Source organism: Puntigrus tetrazona, chromosome 18 (assembly GCF_018831695.1).
Source record: "Puntigrus tetrazona isolate hp1 chromosome 18, ASM1883169v1, whole genome shotgun sequence".
Lineage (NCBI taxonomy): Eukaryota > Metazoa > Chordata > Actinopteri > Cypriniformes > Cyprinidae > Puntigrus > Puntigrus tetrazona.
In genome coordinates, this window is record NC_056716.1 from 10,761,793 (window position 1) to 10,781,570 (window position 19,778).

A 19,778-nucleotide genomic window follows, 5' to 3' on the forward strand; every position below is an offset into this window, starting at 1 on the left:
TGATTCAAATTCACACACACACAAAAATTTCTTGTGAAATGTATGAATCATTTTAATACTACATTTTAATAGCTACATTTTTATCAAACTATGTTGTTGTGGCACAAAATATGGAGCTGTATTTAATCGTTAGATGTGTAAATACACTGTTTTGGAGGAGCATACTATTTATGTCAATCACTGAGACAAAAAACAAGTCAATCATTTTTAAAAAATATTTTAGCATTGATTCTATGTCTGTTACATAATATTTTCCAAAAACACAAGAAACACTGAGACGCAGTGCTGCATTCAGGGCTAGACTTTCACAGAATCTCTATTGGTCAGACCTGTTTGTCACATCCTAATGAAAAGGCCATTCAATGAAGAATGAGTGTTTTCTCAAGTGATCAAGGCTTTGCTATGCTCCTGTCAGCCCCTGCTGGTAGATATTATAACTACACCAATTGGCACACATGAGGAACTTGTCCTATTATTTTATTGGAGGCCATTAATAAGTTTTAAAAGCATGAAAATAATTTTACTCATTAATTATTATATTTTTCCATCTGGTGACAAGTATTGTCGACTGAGATACAGGTTACAGGTTATAGTACAATACTGTATTACATGCAGTAATTAGCTTTTTTGTTTTTAGGTGTGAACTTATTAACTAGCACCACATTAAACTTTTCCTTCAAAACAGCCTCTATTTCACAATCAGGGATTTCCTTCATGTCCACAATGTCACAGTCCTCTTCGGGTTTGTATGTGATTTCGCTGTAAGTCCAGCCAATCAGAGCTATGAAGCCGTTGGGCTTTTGAAGGGAGCAAATAGACTTCAGCACAAACCGAGAATCAGGACTGGTCTGCAAGCAATCCAGGGTCTCCACGAAATGCTCTTTATCACGGGGTGTTAGTGGGAAGCGATACATTTTCTTCGTCAGGCGCCTGTCAATGAGGTTGGATTGAGCATAAGCCTGGTCTTTGACCACTTGCTTTCTTGAAGTCTTCTCCAGAACCCAGGTCATCCCATCATTTATTAGGCGGAACACACCTGGAGGCTGCAGCTGATCTTTTCCCGAGATCATCTCTAAGGGATACCACAGTTGGCACGACACTCCGTAGCTCACGTCGGTAATGTAAGGCTTCCCATCGATCTCCACCATATTGATGAGATGAGAGTCCACGGGGTAGAAATCATTTTGGAACTTGTTAAACACCTTGGAGCCTAGTGTGGTGTATTTGTAACCCATCTCCTTTAGGACCCATGAGAACAGGAGGTTGTTTTCACAACACCAGCCTCCACGATTGCTTATGACTAATTTATCATAGATGATGTTCAGGTCGGTCGTGTTCTTCTCCCCGCAGTGGATGCTGAGGTTCTCAAATGGAATGGTCATAACATGCAGCTTATGGATGGTGCGTAAAGTGTCCAGATCAGCTTTGTCGTATGGGCCAGTAAACCCAATCCTGTTGAAGTACCCTCTTAGATCCATTAGATTCCTTCAAGTAACAATACAAAACAGTTTTTTAGGCTAAAATATGATTTCCCCTCCAATCTTCTAAATTGCTATTCACTGTGTAGTGGCAATTATATTTACACTATTTGTAGGTTAATATTCCTGAAAACAACTGTATAAAATCCAGTGTTTCTTTGCTGCTATTAAAACATTGTTCCGTTTGATCATCCTAACCTAGGGTTAGGTTAGTTTGGGGCATGACCAATTTTAGATATGGGAGTGTGTGTGAGTCAGTAGCAGCCTTGTCTCGTTAACGTAAAAATACGTACCTCTGTGCACTTTTTGTGCAATACAATTTCTACGTGCCTTAATGCACATTTCTCCACAGTTTCAAAGAGATATGTCCACTGAGTGGCGCTAAAACATAGGTTCAATGTGTAAACCCTAGCACATTTTTATTATGTGATATAGTTGATATAGGTACATATTGCTTCAGGTATGTATCGTGATGGTTTAGAATTGCAATATCTGGGGACTGCCACTAAAATGCTCTATCATGTTGGAAATATGCCCTACACCAAATTCATATGTAAACCTACCTGATAGTGTTAACAAATGCAAAATGATTGATGCAACCGTGCCATTTCAACTTCCCTTTATGCAAATGTGCCTCTCAAGTACATCCCCATCCTCCTTGAGCTGAAAACCCATAGATATGAAGCTGGATATGTGTAATGCTAATGTTCAAAATCATCAGTTTTCAAATCTCCCAGCATATTAAGATGACATTTTTTAAGTAAAATTAGGCTTTGTTAATCGAAACTTTCAGAGTTTTACTGCCTCCATTGTCCGTTTCTTTTTGGAAACTGTAGTTATATGTACTTATTGGTACGTATTTCATGTCTCGCTAAAAAGTGCACCCAGAATACGTTCATGCCTGAGACAGGTAGGTCATTTGTGTATCCTGTCATTTGAGGTGCTTCTAATTAATAGATAAAAGCATTTGCAAATGTTTTACAAACTACACATATACAGTACAGCTTTGCACAGTGCAATACAGTTTTGCACACCAAAAGTGTTTCCTTATAAGGAGAGGCAAGATGTGCGTTTTTTTTTTTAACCACTAAACCCAAGGCCCTTAAACCCAAATCAGCTAAAGCAGGTTGGTTAAAAATTATTTCAACTTCTATACAGTCGACTGTATACATGCTTATTCAACACAATGGTTAAAAATGCCATCAGTTGACGGTCTGACTTGCTTTGACATTCCTGATGAGCAGCGAGGCTTCTGACATCTTGTGTTTGTCTAATGTTATTCTGTTATCTATATCAACTCTAATACATTGTGGATGCGTCCTCTTGGTTAGCAACACATTACGTGAATGTGATATTTGAAAAATTTGCATTTGCTTATGTAGATTGCCTGTCCACTATGTAAAGAGAGAATTGTCGGCTCTTGACAGCTCTTATTTAGTTCCTTTCTCTGACTGCAGCCGTCTACTCTCATCTACATTCAAGGCGAGGTGTTTGTCATCTCAAACAAGCTTATTGTGTTTGCAGTTCTGTCTGGTAGAGCTAGTTCCTTGGCTTCAACAGAATTCATTCATTCTCTAGTGTTACACTGGTTAAGAAAAATGTTGGAACTTGAAATTCAAAATCTGCTGCAAACAGCTGAAAACAAACCTCTTTTATTATAATAAAATTCTTTTAAATATTTACTTTTATAGTAGTTATCTTGTTGTCTAATGGAAAACAGGAAAAATAATACTGCAAGTATGTCTTAAGATAACTAGATAGTATTTTAATTATCTAAACAAGAATATTTCCTATAGTCACTAAGATTAAAGGGCATGTTAAAGTATTTGGAGTTGCAAGTGCATATTTTATGAACAGCTAATTAATATATATTACGTAAATTATAAAGCAATTGTGGAAATCATATTTAAAGAATAGTAACACATCAACAGAAATATGAACAGAAAAAAAAAATGAATACAAAATATTAGAAGAAAAAAACACTTACCCTTAGATGAAGCCGGTGGGTTGTCAAGTGAACTTGCTAGAAGCAAAGCAAGTGTCACAAAGACTCTGAGTGAACATCTTCAGAGCGAGGGACTGGATGTTGAATAACCAAAAGTTAACCCTTGCACTACAATGCAGTGTCACTGGTTTAAATAAATGCATTATTAGACGTGAGCTGAGAAAAAGACATCTAAATATGTGTCTAAACAGCATAATTACTACTGTTTCAAATTTTTAAATATGTCAATAAAATAAGTATTTTTTTAAGATAACATTTTTTTTGTTCAGTTTTGGTTTTTTTGACGGGATGAACTGACAACTATAAACTGTTTGGTCTTTTATTCTGAAGACCTTCATTCTTAATGATCAAGTGATGTAATGCAACATTTTTCAAATCAGTTATGATGAAGAAACAAACACATCTACTGTTACCATCTAGGCTGTGGAAATTTTCCACTAATTTTGGCTTCGCTTTATTTTGACAGGCCACTTTAGACATTCTATAAGTAACTTTATAACTACATGTCAACTAATTCTCATTCGTTTGTAACTACATGTCTACTCACTCCCAGACTGTTAGAGTAGGTTTAGGTTAGTAGAATAAGTAGTAGTAGAATATACTTTTAAATCTTCTGATTATTTTCTATTAAACATGAATCTATAGCGAATCATACTGTATGGACAAGAGGATGAAGTGGGATTATTATGATATATATTACGATTAAAGCCTAAAACCATGATGATACAGCCTTTTTTTTTTAAATTATGATGTGAAATACCTAAATACTGTTATTATAAATTTTATTGTAATGAAATCAGCATACAACATATATTGTGACGCAGCATGTTACAGCATAAATGACAGCGCTCAATTGCCACAAGTTGCATAGATGCTTTGAAGACTACAGTAATAAATATAATAATGCAAAATCTTTATCCAGGAAACAATGTTTTTCAGTTTTATACATTCTTGTGTTTTAGCTGGTACTTCCAGCATAGCTGGGAACAATGATGTTGGCCCATTTATAGATGACGGGAATGAAAAGCAGAGCAGAGCCGAGCAGTGATACTAAGAGAAATGCCCACAGGAAGACCCGGTCCAAAACCTGGGCCACAAACTTCCAGTCCTGAACAACCTAAAAGAAGGCATTACATTAGAATTTATTACAGCTCAAAGCTTATATAGTCTAAAGTGAGAAAATCGTACCTCTCTGACTTCATTCTCCTTCACCACATGGCGCGTGATGTAGCGTATAGATTCTAAAGCTGCCTGCAGACTGTGTTCTGCTTTGAGCAGAGGAGTGGTATCCTGACCCGAACTCTTCCCATAACCCAGCCCTTCTCTTCCGTTTCTCGCGGGGCGGTGGCGTAGCGGTCCCACGTGGCTGCGCATGCAGAGCAGTTTAGGCAGGTGGTGTAGAAAGATACGACGGACCCAGGGCGCCATGCTGTGATGAGTGGATGAGGAGCGATGATGGATGTTAATGGCAAAGACAGTGATGACGATGGAAAGTGTCACGAAGATCATAGTGAAGACCAGATATTCACCAATGAGAGGAATAACCTGGGACAGAAAACATAAGAGCAGAGCAAAAAGTCATTTTGAAAATAAGAATGGAAGATTGAAAATAATCCTCACTGGAAATAATTTCAATATGTCTTTAAAAACAGTCACACTTTATTTTAAGTCTGATTCTTACTATTAATAAATCTTCAACTATGACTTTTGCCTCAATAAACTCCTAATTTGCTGCTTATCAATAGTTAGTATAGTAGTTTTTTACATTTTAGTATTGGTTAGTATTAGGGATGTAGAATATAGTCTTCATAAGTCAGTATTTTAGTTTTAGTCAGTATTTTATTAGAATTAACTAATAAGCAACTAGTGAGAACTGTTACCTACTAAAGTGTTACTTATATAGCATGTATACTATTCCATATATTCAAAAGTGTTGCTTCCATGGTTTAATCTAGAAATTATACATTGTAGTTGGAGTTTTTGGCATCTAGAACATTCACTGAACTTCAAAGAACTTCAATGCCTAATGAAAGAACTAATAGCTGAAAAAGCTGACGATAATGTTTAATGATATGTTTAAAAATGTGTGTGACACACTGACTTACAGTACACATAAATTAAATATATAAATCAATGAATATACAGCTTTGAATTCTTAAAGAGTACCACCTTTGATGATGAAGGGATGATCTCTTCTATCACCAGAAGGAAGACTGTAAGAGAGACGAGTACTGATGTGCAGAGGGAGATTTTCTCTCCTCCGTTAGATGGGAGATAAAACACCAGCACAGTCAGGAAAGACAATCCAATGCAGGGAATGATGAGGAAGAGGGTGTAGAAAAGAGGAAGACGTCTGATTATAAAGGAGTAAGTGATGGATGGATAGAAAAAGGTTCCATCACTTCTCAAACCCCGGCTCCCTGTGGCCGTCACAATCTCCCATTCACCATTGTCAAAATAGTCTCGTTTGTCCACATGTACATCCTCAAGAAGAATATCCACCTTAAAAAAGAAATATTTTGCGCTTATTACATACATTTCCATATATTACACACAGGGCCATTCTTCAGAGGACTTAGAAGACACAGTTACTTTTCTTTATGCTACATTAAAGTGGTCGCTATGAACAATAGCTAATTATGTCAACTTGAGGTTCATTTTTAGATAAATTCTTTCTTTCTAGATGCAAACATTGGCTTTTCATGTTCTCAGTAACAACTGAAAACAGCATACCTGGGAACCATCGTAGGTCCAGGAGCCAAACTTCATGGAGCAGTTCTGAAGGTCAAAGGGGAAGAACGTCACATCAATAGTGCAGGCAGATTTATAGTTAGCAGGAGGAGTCCAGGAGATAGTGCCGTCATACCTCACCACCGCTTTTGTCACTGTGGCCTCAAAATTACCATCTGCACTGTAGGTGATAATTACTCAGTCATCAAGCTGAGACCAGACAGGTCCAAAATTACTATTCTCATATAGTCAAATGAAAGTAAAAATTATCTTTCCTGTTCGATTAGCATTTCAAATCACAAAAGTCAAGATTTTTGTATTTTTACATGCAAGGCAAGAAGTTGGAGACATAGGGAAATAAATATTTACCTAACTAGGTCTCACTTTATATTAAGTGGCCCTAATGCCTGTGTACTTACATAGTAAATAAATGTGTATGCAGTGTGTAACCACTGTGTATCTACAGCTGTAGTATTTCTGTAACTACAAATATGTAACAACCCTCAGAATGGTATGTTTAAGTGTGTAACAAGACATTGATCAGTCTATATCAGTGATCCTCGGATCTGGACCTCGAGATCCATTTTCCTGCAGAGTTTAGCTTTAACCCTATTTAAACACTGTCACCAAGCCAGCAGAGGGAGCCCTGACCTCTGGGTGATCTGCATCCACTCCCTCTGCGACAACTTCCTGTTCCTGGACTATAAAAACTGCAGCAAGCTACTCACCTGCAGGTTGCATTGTTTCGCCTGTTTCATAGTTATATCGCTCGTGGATTATTGTTTCTGGTTTTGACCCTGTCTGTTTTCTGATTCTCTGATCGTTTGCCGCCTGACCTGACCTCCGCCTGTCTCTGGATTTTGTTATTGCCTCGCCTCCTATATATCTGTTTGCCCTGTTTGACGCCTGCCTGCTATGACCATGCCTTCGCTTAATAAAAGCCTGCACATGGATCCGCACGCCTCAGACCGCTCATTCATGACAGAATGCAACCTCACACCAGGATCCAGCGGCTTTTCACCTGATCCATGGCCAGGTAGGACTCTCGCTAGACGCGTTTATTGGCCCTCAAGCAAGGTACCCGATCAATTGAGGATTATACTCAAGAGTTTTGGACATGGCTTACCTCTCTGACATACCGGACTGTTTATTGATTGAGTTGTATCATGAGGGAGTACATCAGCCGCTCAAATCAAAACTTGTTCGCGAGGGTCCACGTGAGTCGCTTGCTCAGTTTATTGAGTTTGGTTTAGTGACTGTAGGGTCAACTTTCACGTTGGGTGTTGAGGAGGAGAAGGACAACACATCAACTCCAGTGATGGCCGCCTTCCCGAGCCGCTGCCCAAGATGGCCGCTTTCCCGAGCCGCTGCCCAAGATGGCCGCCTTCCCGAGCCGCTGCCCAAGATGGCCGCCTTCCCGAGCCGCTGCCCAAGATGGCGCCTTCCCGAGCCGCTGCCCAAGATGGCCGCCTTCCCAGAGCCGCTTCACAAGATGGCCGCCGCCTTCCCAGAGCCGCTTCACAAGATGGCCGCCGCTTCCCAGCACACCTTCCCAAGATGGACGCCTTCCCGAGCTGCTGCCCAAGATGGCCGCCTTCCCGAGCTGCTGCCCAAGATGGCCGCCTTCCCGAGCCGCTGCCCAAGATGGCCGCCGCCTTCCCAGAGCCGCTGCCCAAGATGGCCGCCGCCTTCCCAGAGCCGCTTCACAAGATGGCCGCCGCTTTCCCAGAGCCGCTTCACAAGATGGCCGCCGCCTGCCCAGAGCCGCTTCCCAGGATGGATGCCGCCTGCCCAGAGCCGCTTCCCAAGATGGATGCCGCCTGCCCAGAGCCGCTTCCCAAGATGGATGCCGCCTGCCCAGAGCCGCTTCCCAAGATGGATGCCGCCTGCCCAGAGCCGCTTCCCAAGATGGATGCCGCCTGCCCAGAGCCGCTTCCCAAGATGGATGTCGCCTGCCCAGAGCCGCTTCCCAAGATGGATGCCGCCTGCCCAGCAAAGTCTCCAGTGCCCGCGCCTGCGTGCAAAGTCTCCAGTGCCCGCGCCTGCGCAAAGTCTCCAGTGCCCGCGCCTCGTGCAAAGTCTCCAGTGCCCGCGCCTGCGTGCAAAGTCTCCAGTGCCCGCGCCTGTGCAAAGTCTCCAGTGCCCGCGCTGCAGGCAAAGTCTCTCCAGTGCCCGCGCCTCGTGCAAAGTCTCCAGTGCCCGCGCCTGTGCAAAGTCTCCAGTGCCCGCGCCTCGTGCAAAGTCTCCAGTGCCCGCGCCTCGTGCAAAGTCTCCAGTGCCCGCGCCTCGCAAAGTCTCCAGTGCCCGCGCCTGCAAAGTCTCCAGTGCCCGCGCGCCTCGTGGAAAGCCTCCAGTGCCCGCGCCTCGTGGAAAGCCTCCAGTGCCCGCGCCTCGTGCAAAGTCTCCAGTGCCGCGCCTGCGTGCAAAGTCTCCAGTGCCCGCGCCTGTGTGAAAGCCTCCAGTGCCCAACCTCACACCAGGATCCAGCGGCTTTTCACCTGATTCACCTGGTTTTGACCCTGTCTGTTTTCTGATTCTCTGATCATTTGCCGCCTGACCTGACCTCCGCCTGTCTCTGGATTTTGTTATTGCCTCGCCTCCTATATATCTGTTTGCCCTGTTTGATGCCTGCCTGCTATGACCATGCCTTCGTTTAATAAAAGCCTGCACATGGATCCGCACGCCTCAGACCGCTCATTCATGACAAACACACCTGAGCATGCTAATCAGTGTCTTCAGGATCATTCGAAAATCGCAGGTAGGTGAGTTTTATCAGGTTGGAACTAAACTATGCAGTGCATTGGACCTCCAGGTTAAGATTTGAGGAACCCTGGTCTATATGTATATATATATATATATATATATATATATATATATATATATATATATATATATATATATATATATATATATATATATATATATATATATATATACACGATGTATATATATATGTGATCAGAGATTTTAAGTATTTCAAGGCTCAACAGACTATCTAGTACCTGCTTCTTCAGATTTAAAAGAAATGTTATACCTTTGAATATTCAGAAACAATATTATGATAATATCTCTATGATATTTACTGTTCTAACAGTATTGTTAAACGTTATGTTCCTGTATTGGTTTCCTTTCTCACTCATACAACAACATACTTGTCATAGAGCACAATGTCAGGAATCCAGATGGAGTCTGAGGGAACTCTGATGGAGGTGATGCCCAGATAATGATCCGGATTCCATCGAGCTTCATGTCTGTCCACTCCTGAATGCAGTGAGACATGGATTTATCTGCAAACACGATTCTCACACAGATAAAACAGTAAAGAACGTAGCATGTGTGAATTTTGTACCAATGACTACTCACTACCAGAACAGAACACAATGACAAGAGCAGAATAAAGGTCTAATAAAACTAATTCATGTATATTTTGTATTAACTGGATAAACCTTAATTAATTAGTCCTGCTTTACCTGCTTCATCCAAACATTGGTTGTCATCAGCTGGTTCTTCTCATCCTGAAGAAAAGAAAACATCATTCTCCTTATGTACATTACTTGATTTCTTTGTTCTTCCAAACACAAAGGAAGATATTTAGAAAAAGTTGGTAACAAGGCTGTTTTGGGTCACCATTGACTCCTATAGTCTTTTTTTTTCCTACTAAAGAAATCAGTGTTGACCAAAACAAAATATCTTCCCTTGTGTTTGGCAGAACAAATAAATTTATACAGATTTGGAATTACTCAAGGGTGAGTAAATGATGACAACATTTTAGTGTGAACTATAAATGTCTTTATTATAAGAAAAGATTTTTATGAGGAGAATGCCATTTCAGTTTCACTATTCCTCACCACATCCACGAGCTGAGAGATAGCCAGGCCAAATTTCACCTGCACCGCTCTGTTGAGATCCTCCACTGGTCTCACCCATTTCTGGTAGTTGCTGAAGAGATGTTTAAAGAGCTTGTCTTCTGTCTTGGCATAGGAAGACAGCACAGGAGGCCCTTAAACAAAACAACAACTTCACGTTAATCTCTTAAATCCAATCAGGAGGGACTAAGAGACTAAACAATAAATTAATTAGATGGCAACAGTCCCACACACAAGGGCCACCCAGGTTTATTGAAGGGGTGACAATTTGATTGTTCATATTGATCTCACAACAAACAACTCACCCAAGACATATAGGTTTTGTAACAACCTTGCACCTGCCCCTCTAAATCTATCATTTAGACAGAGAGGAATTGACTCTCCAACTGAGTTTCTTTTAACAGATAGAATTCCTTAACACTTTTGTCTCTGCCTTTCTTAGTTGAGATTCAAAATACACTTAGGGTCAGATTTAATAACATCTTGCGTTAGTGCAAACTCTCTTTTGGCATAAAAAAAGATCTACTAAATAAATAAGCAACGAAAATTTATGGGAGACACAATTGACTAATTTACTTGTATTAACGCCATTATTTAATATCCACACAATCATGTCTTAAACTATTTTGCACTTGACATGCCAGTGATTACTAATTTGTGCTGTACTTGGTAGATTGCACTGGTCTTGTGGAAATGAGCTGGCTGCATCTGCACTCTTTAATCAGAACTTAATTACAATCCCAAGCTTTTAAGGAAATGCAGTCTCATTCTAATTTGCACTGTTTAGTAAATATTACCCATATGACTGCGCTGACGCTATTGGATGAGAATAAAAATCGAACTGAACTGCGTTGAATAAACCTGGTTCAAATTTGTTTCAGAATTACTTAATTTACACTGTTATTGAACTGAATTGAATTATCATTGAACTGACTTGAGATCAGTAACAACACCATTGCTTTCTATAGGGCTTCTGATAGCTGAACTGAACTTGTTTTGTAATTAAATACATTTACCCAGTTATTAAAAAGAACTAACTAGCTGTATTAGTCATTGACATTCAAAAAAAACACAATGAATTCTTACTGGAATGATGGAATATTACTGGATATCGGAGCTTGAGCCTTTCAAAGCTGCAGTAAAAATGACTTCTGCTTGTAATATGCAGCATATACTTGATCAACTCTAATAAAGCTCATTTGACGTTGCTATTAGATCTCCAGCAGCTGCTTGTATCATGCCAACATCCTGTGTGATCTTGATTTTCCTCTCAGGGTCTCCACAGTCTGAGTCACTATGGGAAACCCAACATGATTTGCTGAACACGTGTTCATTTCTGCGGGGGCAGGTTGAGTTATGAATGGAGATTTATTAAATCTATAATTGTCAAATTGGTTTAGATGATCTGGGTTGTGTAGCCATCATTGGTGGACAGGATGTTTTTTTAAAGTGAAATGTCACACACTATAGCACTGTTCCAAAACGGAAGTGGAACCTCAGAGGGGTCTCATTTAGAATGCTTTATTTGCTGTAATTTTACAAATGCAAATAAAATAGCAATACTATTCCATATGGTATGCCATATCCATGTGGTAAATTAAAAATATGTTGAATAATGAATGCAAAATATATGTGCGTGAACGCATTTTTTTTATGCATTTTATATGACTCTTAACTCATGTATTAAAAAAATCTGGAATTCAGTTTTTTGATGTCTGGAGCTAGATGAAATATAAGACAGAATCAGTCATCTAGCCCCAATGAGTCTCGAGGCAATGATTTGACCCAGAAGCCATAAAACACAGTGAGTGTCATTTTTCTAATTTCTGTCTAAAATTGAGGCTGTTAGCTATCGGTACTGCATTTGTCCTATAAAAAGTGTGGTACGACCCAAACAGCATGAATTGATTGCATTCTGTGCCTATTATTCAGCTCCGTATTTAGATATTGATTGAACGTTGCAATTTTATCTCCACCCCAAAGCTCAGTTTCTGTGCTTATAAATCTTGATGTTCTTTAACTGTTAATTTCACAGACAGCCGCAGATGGTATTCTGGTTTCAGCTTGTTTTCCCATCGATCAATATCTGTGGTCTGTTCCCCTTGATCAATATAAAACTGATTAGAAAATGTTTTAATCTTCAGGTCGCACTACTGTTTCAGTGGACATGTACTATATCATAAAGTAATAATCAATGTGGTGAACATGTAGATCATGATTTACTAAAACACTCTGAATTGCTTCTGCTCTTAATGTGCATCTGTTGTTTTTTTAACAATATATTTGATCTTGAATTAAAAAAGTAACACACCAATGAACTGGACAGACAGTCACTAATTGCATGCAAAGACTGACAGTAACAGAAGCGATATCCGTGCGCCACTAATGATAAGCATATGCTAAATATAAGTCTTTAGGCGGTCAGCAAAATGTGTACTTGCTGGTAACAGAAATAACTGTTGTTTTGAATACATAAATGGTGTTTTATCCAATCAATCCTCAAACGTAATCAATAAAATATAGAATCAAATATTACTAAATCAACATGACCAAAGATTACGCCAACAAAAGACATTTTAAGTGTTTAAAAATAGCTGAGCCCAAGGAAAAGATACATATAAATTAAATATTTCTCTATTTGCTGCATAACACAACATTTTTAAGACAACTAAACCCAAAGGTTTATTGTTTTCGCATTAACGTTATAGATTTCGGACTACTTACGGCACATACCACATGCAGTACTGTGGTACCTGAAATATCTATAACATGTACACGTCTTTGTTTCTGTCTGGTCCTAATTTTAAAGCCCCTCACTGACAAAAATAGAGAGACAATCCATTTTAGAGTGTGATCTTATCTACACCTCTCTGTCACTGAGAGCCTCCATCACAGAGAGGGTCAGAGAGCAAGAGAGCTGTTGGAAATAATAATTAGATAAAGAAATGTTAGTCACAGATGGACAAGAAAGTGAATCGCGGGTCACATCTCATCCCAAATTAAAACTAAAAATATATTATATTCTAATTATATTATATTATGGAAGGGAATCAAAAGAAATATAGGTACAGTGTTCATCTACCAATTTTTTTTTTTTTTTTCAGAAACAGTTTAATACAATATGCAACCATTGTCACACAAGTTATTAAAATGAATGTTTCACATCCCATTTATTATTTGTTGAGTTTCAATGTAATAAGCGGAATAATAAACCAATGTATCAGATGGTTATTATCACAAAATGATGTGATTGTGAAGTAATTCAGTTATATTGCAATCTGCAGACTGAATCAACAACACTGAGAGAGATCTGGACATGTACACTTTGAAGAACGCTCAGTAACCAAATAATTTATATAGCGCATATAAATGTTTATTTTTTTATTTTCATTTGAATTATGACCTGGGTATGTTCTTGACAGGTATCATGAGATGTCCCTCAGTCGGGGAACTGAGCCAAGGTCAGAGACACTCACCTATAGAGGAGCAGAGGACAGCACAGCAAACTAGCAGGAGGACAGATCTGACAGCGCTTTGAGCTGTTACCATGATACCCTCAGGAGCAGCAAAGCCACAGAGAAGACCTGCAAGCAGCCATAAACGTGCGAGCACTTTATTACGCACAAATACAGTCCGAGCTGTTATTAAACACTCACAAGCTTGTTACCCATTAAACGTATGTGATGTGCAGTGAAGACCTGCATGCTGCATCTTTTGCATTTTTCATATATGCGCAAGTGGCCACAAATCACAAACAAGCCGTGTTATGTGACAGTGTATAGGAATAGCACCGTGTTCTGCATCACGCACATGTGAGCGGTCCTTCACACACGAAGCATGCATCTATCCACCTGTCCATTGAGACTACGCGCGCTTCATCAATATGCAAACAACCAGTGTGCCTATATCTGTCTCTGTTTTTCTGCTTTTCTTTTTCCTTACCTGATTATGGACTGGAAGGAAGCAGAATATTTAGAATTTTTCTTTTCCATTTGCCTGCCGTGTGTCCATGCCAACCAGCATGTGTGTGGCTGCTTACTCTCTCTCTCACACACACACACACACACACACACTCCGTCACAGTCTCCTGTTCCTCCTCCTTCTTCAGAAAGGCAAGCCCACCCCCCTCACATTTTCCCGCACAGAAAAAAACAGCCAATCACAGCCCTGGATCCTCCATTATCTTGTAAAGTCTGCCCCCTCCTGCTCAAAATATGCAAACCAGAGGTCTTCGGCTGTTTTTAGGCTAATGACCCTTTGGTCATGGAGAGACTGAGCAGAGACCCTTTATTACATAATGTGTAAAATCGACAGATTTATGGCCTGAACTATAAATAAAACATGTACAGTGCCATATTAAAGATGCTTCTCTTACATTCACCTTGTGTCAATGTAGCCTTGGCCAGGAGGAGTTGATGTCATCAGACAGTATCCAACGTCCATTGGGATGTTCGCAAGTACGTTACTGCCCCCATCAAATATAAAAAAGGAGGAAAAACTATTTAGTATTGCATCCAAATACATTGTCCAAACAGAATATTTCATCACAGTTTAGAAGTAATGACTTAATGAGTCTGAAAAACAATAGTAGGCACATACAGGGAATTAGCTTCCTTTGTTGTGTCGATGACACCCAGAAATGTGTTTCATCAAGACCAGGCTGAATTTGAGGAGCTCATTGTTGGGGCCACAAGTTCCATAAGTTGAACAAAGTTTTGCCTGATGTCAAATTCAAGTTCGGTGAATTAGAGATGCAGAAAGTCGTTGTGCAAATTTCCACTGCAGTGCATTTGACTGTGGTTAAAGCTATCTTTTTTAGGCACGTGATGCAGAACTTTGCTCTATTTCTATTGAGGCGGCATTTCCTGAGACATATAATCGGAAAGTGTGGGAGGTGCATGTACGTGTGTTTGTGTTTGTGTGACTGTACATATGCACTTGCCAATTAGTTCAAAACCTATAATAAAGCCCAAAATCTGTTCCTTGTCTGTTGATTGTATTTTACTGACCAGACAGTTTATATTTTGTTACAAGCGTCCAGTGATGGGAACAGCGGGCGTTGTAAATAATACTGTTTACCGTTACTGATAATAAAATGCGGTGTTACTATAAATTATTGTAGGTTAATGTTATTAGGCCTCTATTTTTATTTTTAAAATCATCTGAATGTATTCGCTGTGTGACGTAGCTATATTTGACGTACCGCAAACTAGTTTAAAGTCACACGGGTCTCCGTGGCTTTGTTTCACACACGCAAATAAAAATACTGAGCGAGAGAATACCACGCAGAACTGACGCGCTTCACGTAAACGAAGTTCCTTTGGAATTATTCGGATTTTCAGAGTCTCTGGTAGTGGGCGGAACTAATGCGCAAACAACAATCTCATTGGCTGGCGCTCACCTATTGTCGTCTCTGTTCTCTGATTTCAGCAAATCAATTTGAGCGAACGCAGACAACGTGATTAATATTCATGAACACAGCAGCTCATTTATCGTAGTGCGTTTATTGCTATTAGTAGAACAATGCATAGTAGTTTTATCGCTATCATTTTTCCACCTTTTTATAGAAACACTAAACGACAAACAATATCGTAAACACCACCGCGAGTCCTAAGCTCAGTCAACATGACAATTATGCCGTTATGGTTATTGTAATTACTAAATGCATCTTATAATGCTAAATTCTAATCAAAATATTATTATAATGCTATTAAAAGTCATACATAGTCATACATATGACTATGACGATTTTATTGCCAAGACGTGTCTCTCACATTGTCCCACAAAAACATAAAAATTGTGTAAGTTAGTGTGCAATGTTTTATATTAATAATTTATTCTATTTAGTGTCCATTTCATACATTTAAATTTAATGTAATATTGGGGGCATCCAAGTTATTTGACAAATTACAATATTTTTAAAAAGTATAACGGAATAGTTACTTTCCCAGATAATTACTTTTATAATAATGTAATTCAGTTACTATTTGTGAGAAGTAACTAGTAACTATAACTAATTAATTTTTAACGTAACATGCCCAACACTACATCTCTCCATCTGTACTATACTTATTATACATGTGTACCGTGTGTCACGTAAGTGAGTAACGTTGAAACCTTTTGCAATTTTCCACCAGGTGTAATTTTTAACACAATATAAATATTAAACATAAATATTAAATATTATTTTTTCAGTGCATAAAAAATGAAGAAATATGATCTGTAACCTCTGAAAATAGATTCCAAGCATTTTATTATGAGATATTGTCGAGTACATTCGTGAATACACACTCAATATGTACAAATTCAATATGTATATATTGTTTTTTATTATGAATCCTGAGAGTTTCCTGTCTTTAAAGATCATTGACAGCAATGTTTCCTTAAAAAAAATGTCCACGGTAATTAAAGTGGTCAACACTCAGTTGGTCAGCATCATAAAAACGTCTATAATGACAGTAAAGCACAAAAGGCAACAGTTATAAAACAGCAAACGATAACGCCGCAAAGCTGCAAAAGCATAATTTAATCACAGTGTAATGCACGCAGATGCTGTACTGCACATTGCACTTCATTATTCTTCATCTGTAAAAATACAAGACATAGCTAGTCATTGTAATTGCACAAAATGACTACAATTATGTGAATATATTACTGTGTTTTACAGTGTAAAACACAGAAGTATATTAAAAACACTGTAGATAACTTCTCTGAGATTATTCATTTATTCACTGAATGCAGACTTACCATTAAAAAGAGGAGTCATCCGACTCTGAGCCAGCCCTAAGTCATAATGGACATTGATTTACACAACCGCATAATTTTTGTAAAAACAGTCAAATAAATAAGAAAAAAAAAATATTGAAACAGACGAGAGAAAATATGTGAAGTTAGTCAGAAATATGAAAAATAAAAGACGGAAATAGCACAGTAAAGAGTACAATAACAGCACAAAACATATTCATAGATAAATTACTGGCTTACCAGACATTACATTGTAAGTGACCAGTACCAGACGAGTCAGGTTTGTCAATATCTAGAACAGATTTATTAATGTAAGATAAAATTATAACAGATAGCCTATGGTCTATAATAAAGCTTCATACTCAGTTTTTTTTTTTTTTCTTAAAGATTTATGAATTTATATGATATTTCCTTTTTGTAAAGTAGTTGACTCGGCAATGTATGAAGGTTAATAAACAACATAACAGTAAATTAACACAACAGTTAACTAAAATCCATGTGCTCGGTTGTTATATAGCAACCCTATCTTCCTGTTTTTCATAAGAAATAATCCAACAAGAAACATGAATAATGAATACCATCATACAACTCTTCTGTTCCTCTGAGCTCTGTCTCGCTTTTTCGAGGATCTGTTGATTAAGATTGCATCAGAATTGTCTTAAATCTGGTATATATGAATTTCCTTTATTTACTTTTGATTTTCTAGTAACCTTTCAAACCAACCTTTCATTTTGGATTCTAAGGCATCCTATTAGAAAAAATTAGAGTATTAGAAATCAAACAGAACGTGAAAATGTGTCAGTGTTTGTAGATGTACTACCTCGTCTTTGGATCAGTGCCCAGATTCCCAGAAACAGACTGAGAAGTAACGCTGTGACAGAGCCCATTATGACAATTAAACCGCTGTGAGATGTTGCTGTCAAAGAAAACCCAGAAACACAAAATGGTCTTATTTTGACAGTTTGCTCACATTTTAGTAATACTGCGGAAATGTCATAAATCCATAAATCCATGACAGTACACTTTAACCATATTTGCATACAACAGAATTACGAAATTGTACATCATTTAAGTTTTATGTGGGTTAGAACTACTTTGAATTCAGCTAAGCTGCATTTAATACACTATAGAAACTATATAATAAACTACAATTAATTTGAATGTAATTCCACATAATCAGCACCCTGCCCCCATTCTTACCAGTTACATGAAGATCAACTTTAATATTTTGATGAATTTTCATTTCGTGGTAAGGGAGTATATTTAACAATACAACACAACTGTACGTCCCAGCATCTTCCATCTGGACCTCTCTGAGAGTGAATGTTGTCATCGTCTTCTCTTTGTCCCAAATATTAACTTTAACAGGATTTCCATTTTTGATTAGATAAACCAAGATCATGTTCCTGGACTGTTTGTTGCGTAAAGGACTGGATGTTGTACAGTTGAATTCAGCATTACTTCCCACTGGCACCTGAGACTTGAGCAAATGTATCTGCGTATAAATAAAAGACTCTATGGCAGAAAAGAGAAAGCTATGGTTAAATGTTGTAGCATGACCTTTCATATAGGCTATTAGACAAATCAATAAAAAAAACCACAATATTAAACGAGTAATTTAACATTTCATCCGTGCTCAGGAATCAAAAACACTAAATATAAGCTAACGTGTGTTACACCTTACCAATCACATTTATGAAGATGTAATTATGACCGTATCCCGTCACTTTGTTTATTTGCAGCCGCTCTTCTGAAAACACACAGCTGTAGTTGCCTGAATGGTTCATTGCTATTTTCTCTATTTTAAAGGTGGTGTCTTGAGTGCGACCGTTTTTCATTTCAATAGCTTTACCGTTTTTACACAGATATAAATAAACTGCCTTTCCTATAAAACCAAATGTGCTGCAAGTAACCTCCAGTCTACCACCTTCTGGTACTTCTTTATTTTCACTAAAAATCTTAGCTTGATGAATTTCTTGAGCTGCGAAGGAAAGAAGAGACATTTTAATCGCGATAAGGACGATATTACATTTACAAGTCGTTTATTCAGGGCCTTGCTGGAACATACCTTCACATTTAAGGAGTAGATCCATGATGATATCTGAAAATAGTAATTAACATTTATTAAACAAACACCACTAGCATTTGTGTTTATTTAATCTATTGATCGTTAATGATTTTGTCATTTCAGTACTTACACGCAAGGAGAAACGCACCAACCATGGCTGCTGAGCAAGGTTTCATTGACTTTTCTTGCACTCCACAAGATAATTGAGTTTCTCGTGACTTGCAACCAATTTATTGTTACAGGGTCACTGCACTAGTTTGAGCAGACAGTGGCAGTATCTATAATAGTCATGCTGTGAAGGCGTTCTGAAGGCGGAAACATTGTCAAACAGTCTTGAAAGGTGTATTTTACATTAGCCTACTATTGATGGATATTCATTATTCCTCAACATGCATTTAAAAAATGCTTTCCATAGTATTTCATACCCTTTCAACTGCTATTTCTATTAATGTTGCACCACTAATTCACACAGATTAATTCACACAGGCTAACCGTTCACGCTCATGTTTGTTTTCTCATTTTAAGAAAGTGATTATTTCTTGCACACATATAACTACAGCTTTTCAGTAACATGCTATATTTTGTTGTTTTAATGTCACAGTTGTATTGTGAATGCAATGTCACTGCAAGGTGAGCTGAGGGGAAAAACTAGTGTATTTATTCTTTTATTCGTGCTGAACAGTCTCTCTGCTGCTCATGAAAATGTGCTTTGATCCTGACTAACATCTATGGTAATAGCGCCACTGAAAGGTCAGAAGCAATAAACGCATGTTGCTGCAGCAACACATAAAAACAATAAATAAAAAAATAAAGGAATAAATATGTGCATTATTCAAACAGCCAATCATAAATGTATGTTAACAGCAGTTAACAATAGAATAGTGTTC

General features: G+C 38.3%; 3 protein-coding genes and 1 pseudogene across 3 annotated transcripts; 1 reads left to right on the top strand and 3 right to left on the bottom strand.

Annotated features, from left to right (window-relative positions):
* LOC122363034 overlaps positions 1-19,778 on the top strand; it is a 76,511-nt pseudogene that overhangs the window by 10,400 nt on the left and 46,333 nt on the right.
* Positions 48-3,705, bottom strand: zgc:101040. The gene is made up of 2 exons (XM_043264905.1): positions 3,466-3,705; positions 48-1,485 (listed from the first exon to the last, which is right to left on the bottom strand). The coding sequence occupies exon 2, from the start codon at positions 1,476-1,478 to the stop codon at positions 606-608; it is 873 nt and encodes a 290-aa protein (XP_043120840.1). The 5' UTR covers positions 1,479-1,485; positions 3,466-3,705; the 3' UTR covers positions 48-605.
* LOC122363042 (neuronal acetylcholine receptor subunit alpha-5-like) lies at positions 4,158-15,052 on the bottom strand. Its single transcript, XM_043264907.1, is given in 10 exon segments — positions 4,158-4,600; positions 4,672-5,028; positions 5,653-5,985; positions 6,217-6,394; positions 9,366-9,456; positions 9,459-9,474; positions 9,684-9,728; positions 10,062-10,213; positions 13,556-13,663; positions 14,022-15,052. Coding segments are annotated over 9 exon segments (1,404 nt in total). The 5' UTR covers positions 13,629-13,663; positions 14,022-15,052; the 3' UTR covers positions 4,158-4,441.
* LOC122362737 lies at positions 16,654-19,180 on the bottom strand. The gene is made up of 6 exons (XM_043264302.1): positions 19,022-19,180; positions 18,892-18,924; positions 18,508-18,804; positions 18,024-18,338; positions 17,644-17,739; positions 16,654-16,664 (listed from the first exon to the last, which is right to left on the bottom strand). Exons 1-6 carry the CDS (start codon positions 19,065-19,067, stop codon positions 16,654-16,656), a joined length of 798 nt encoding a protein of 265 aa, XP_043120237.1. The 5' UTR covers positions 19,068-19,180.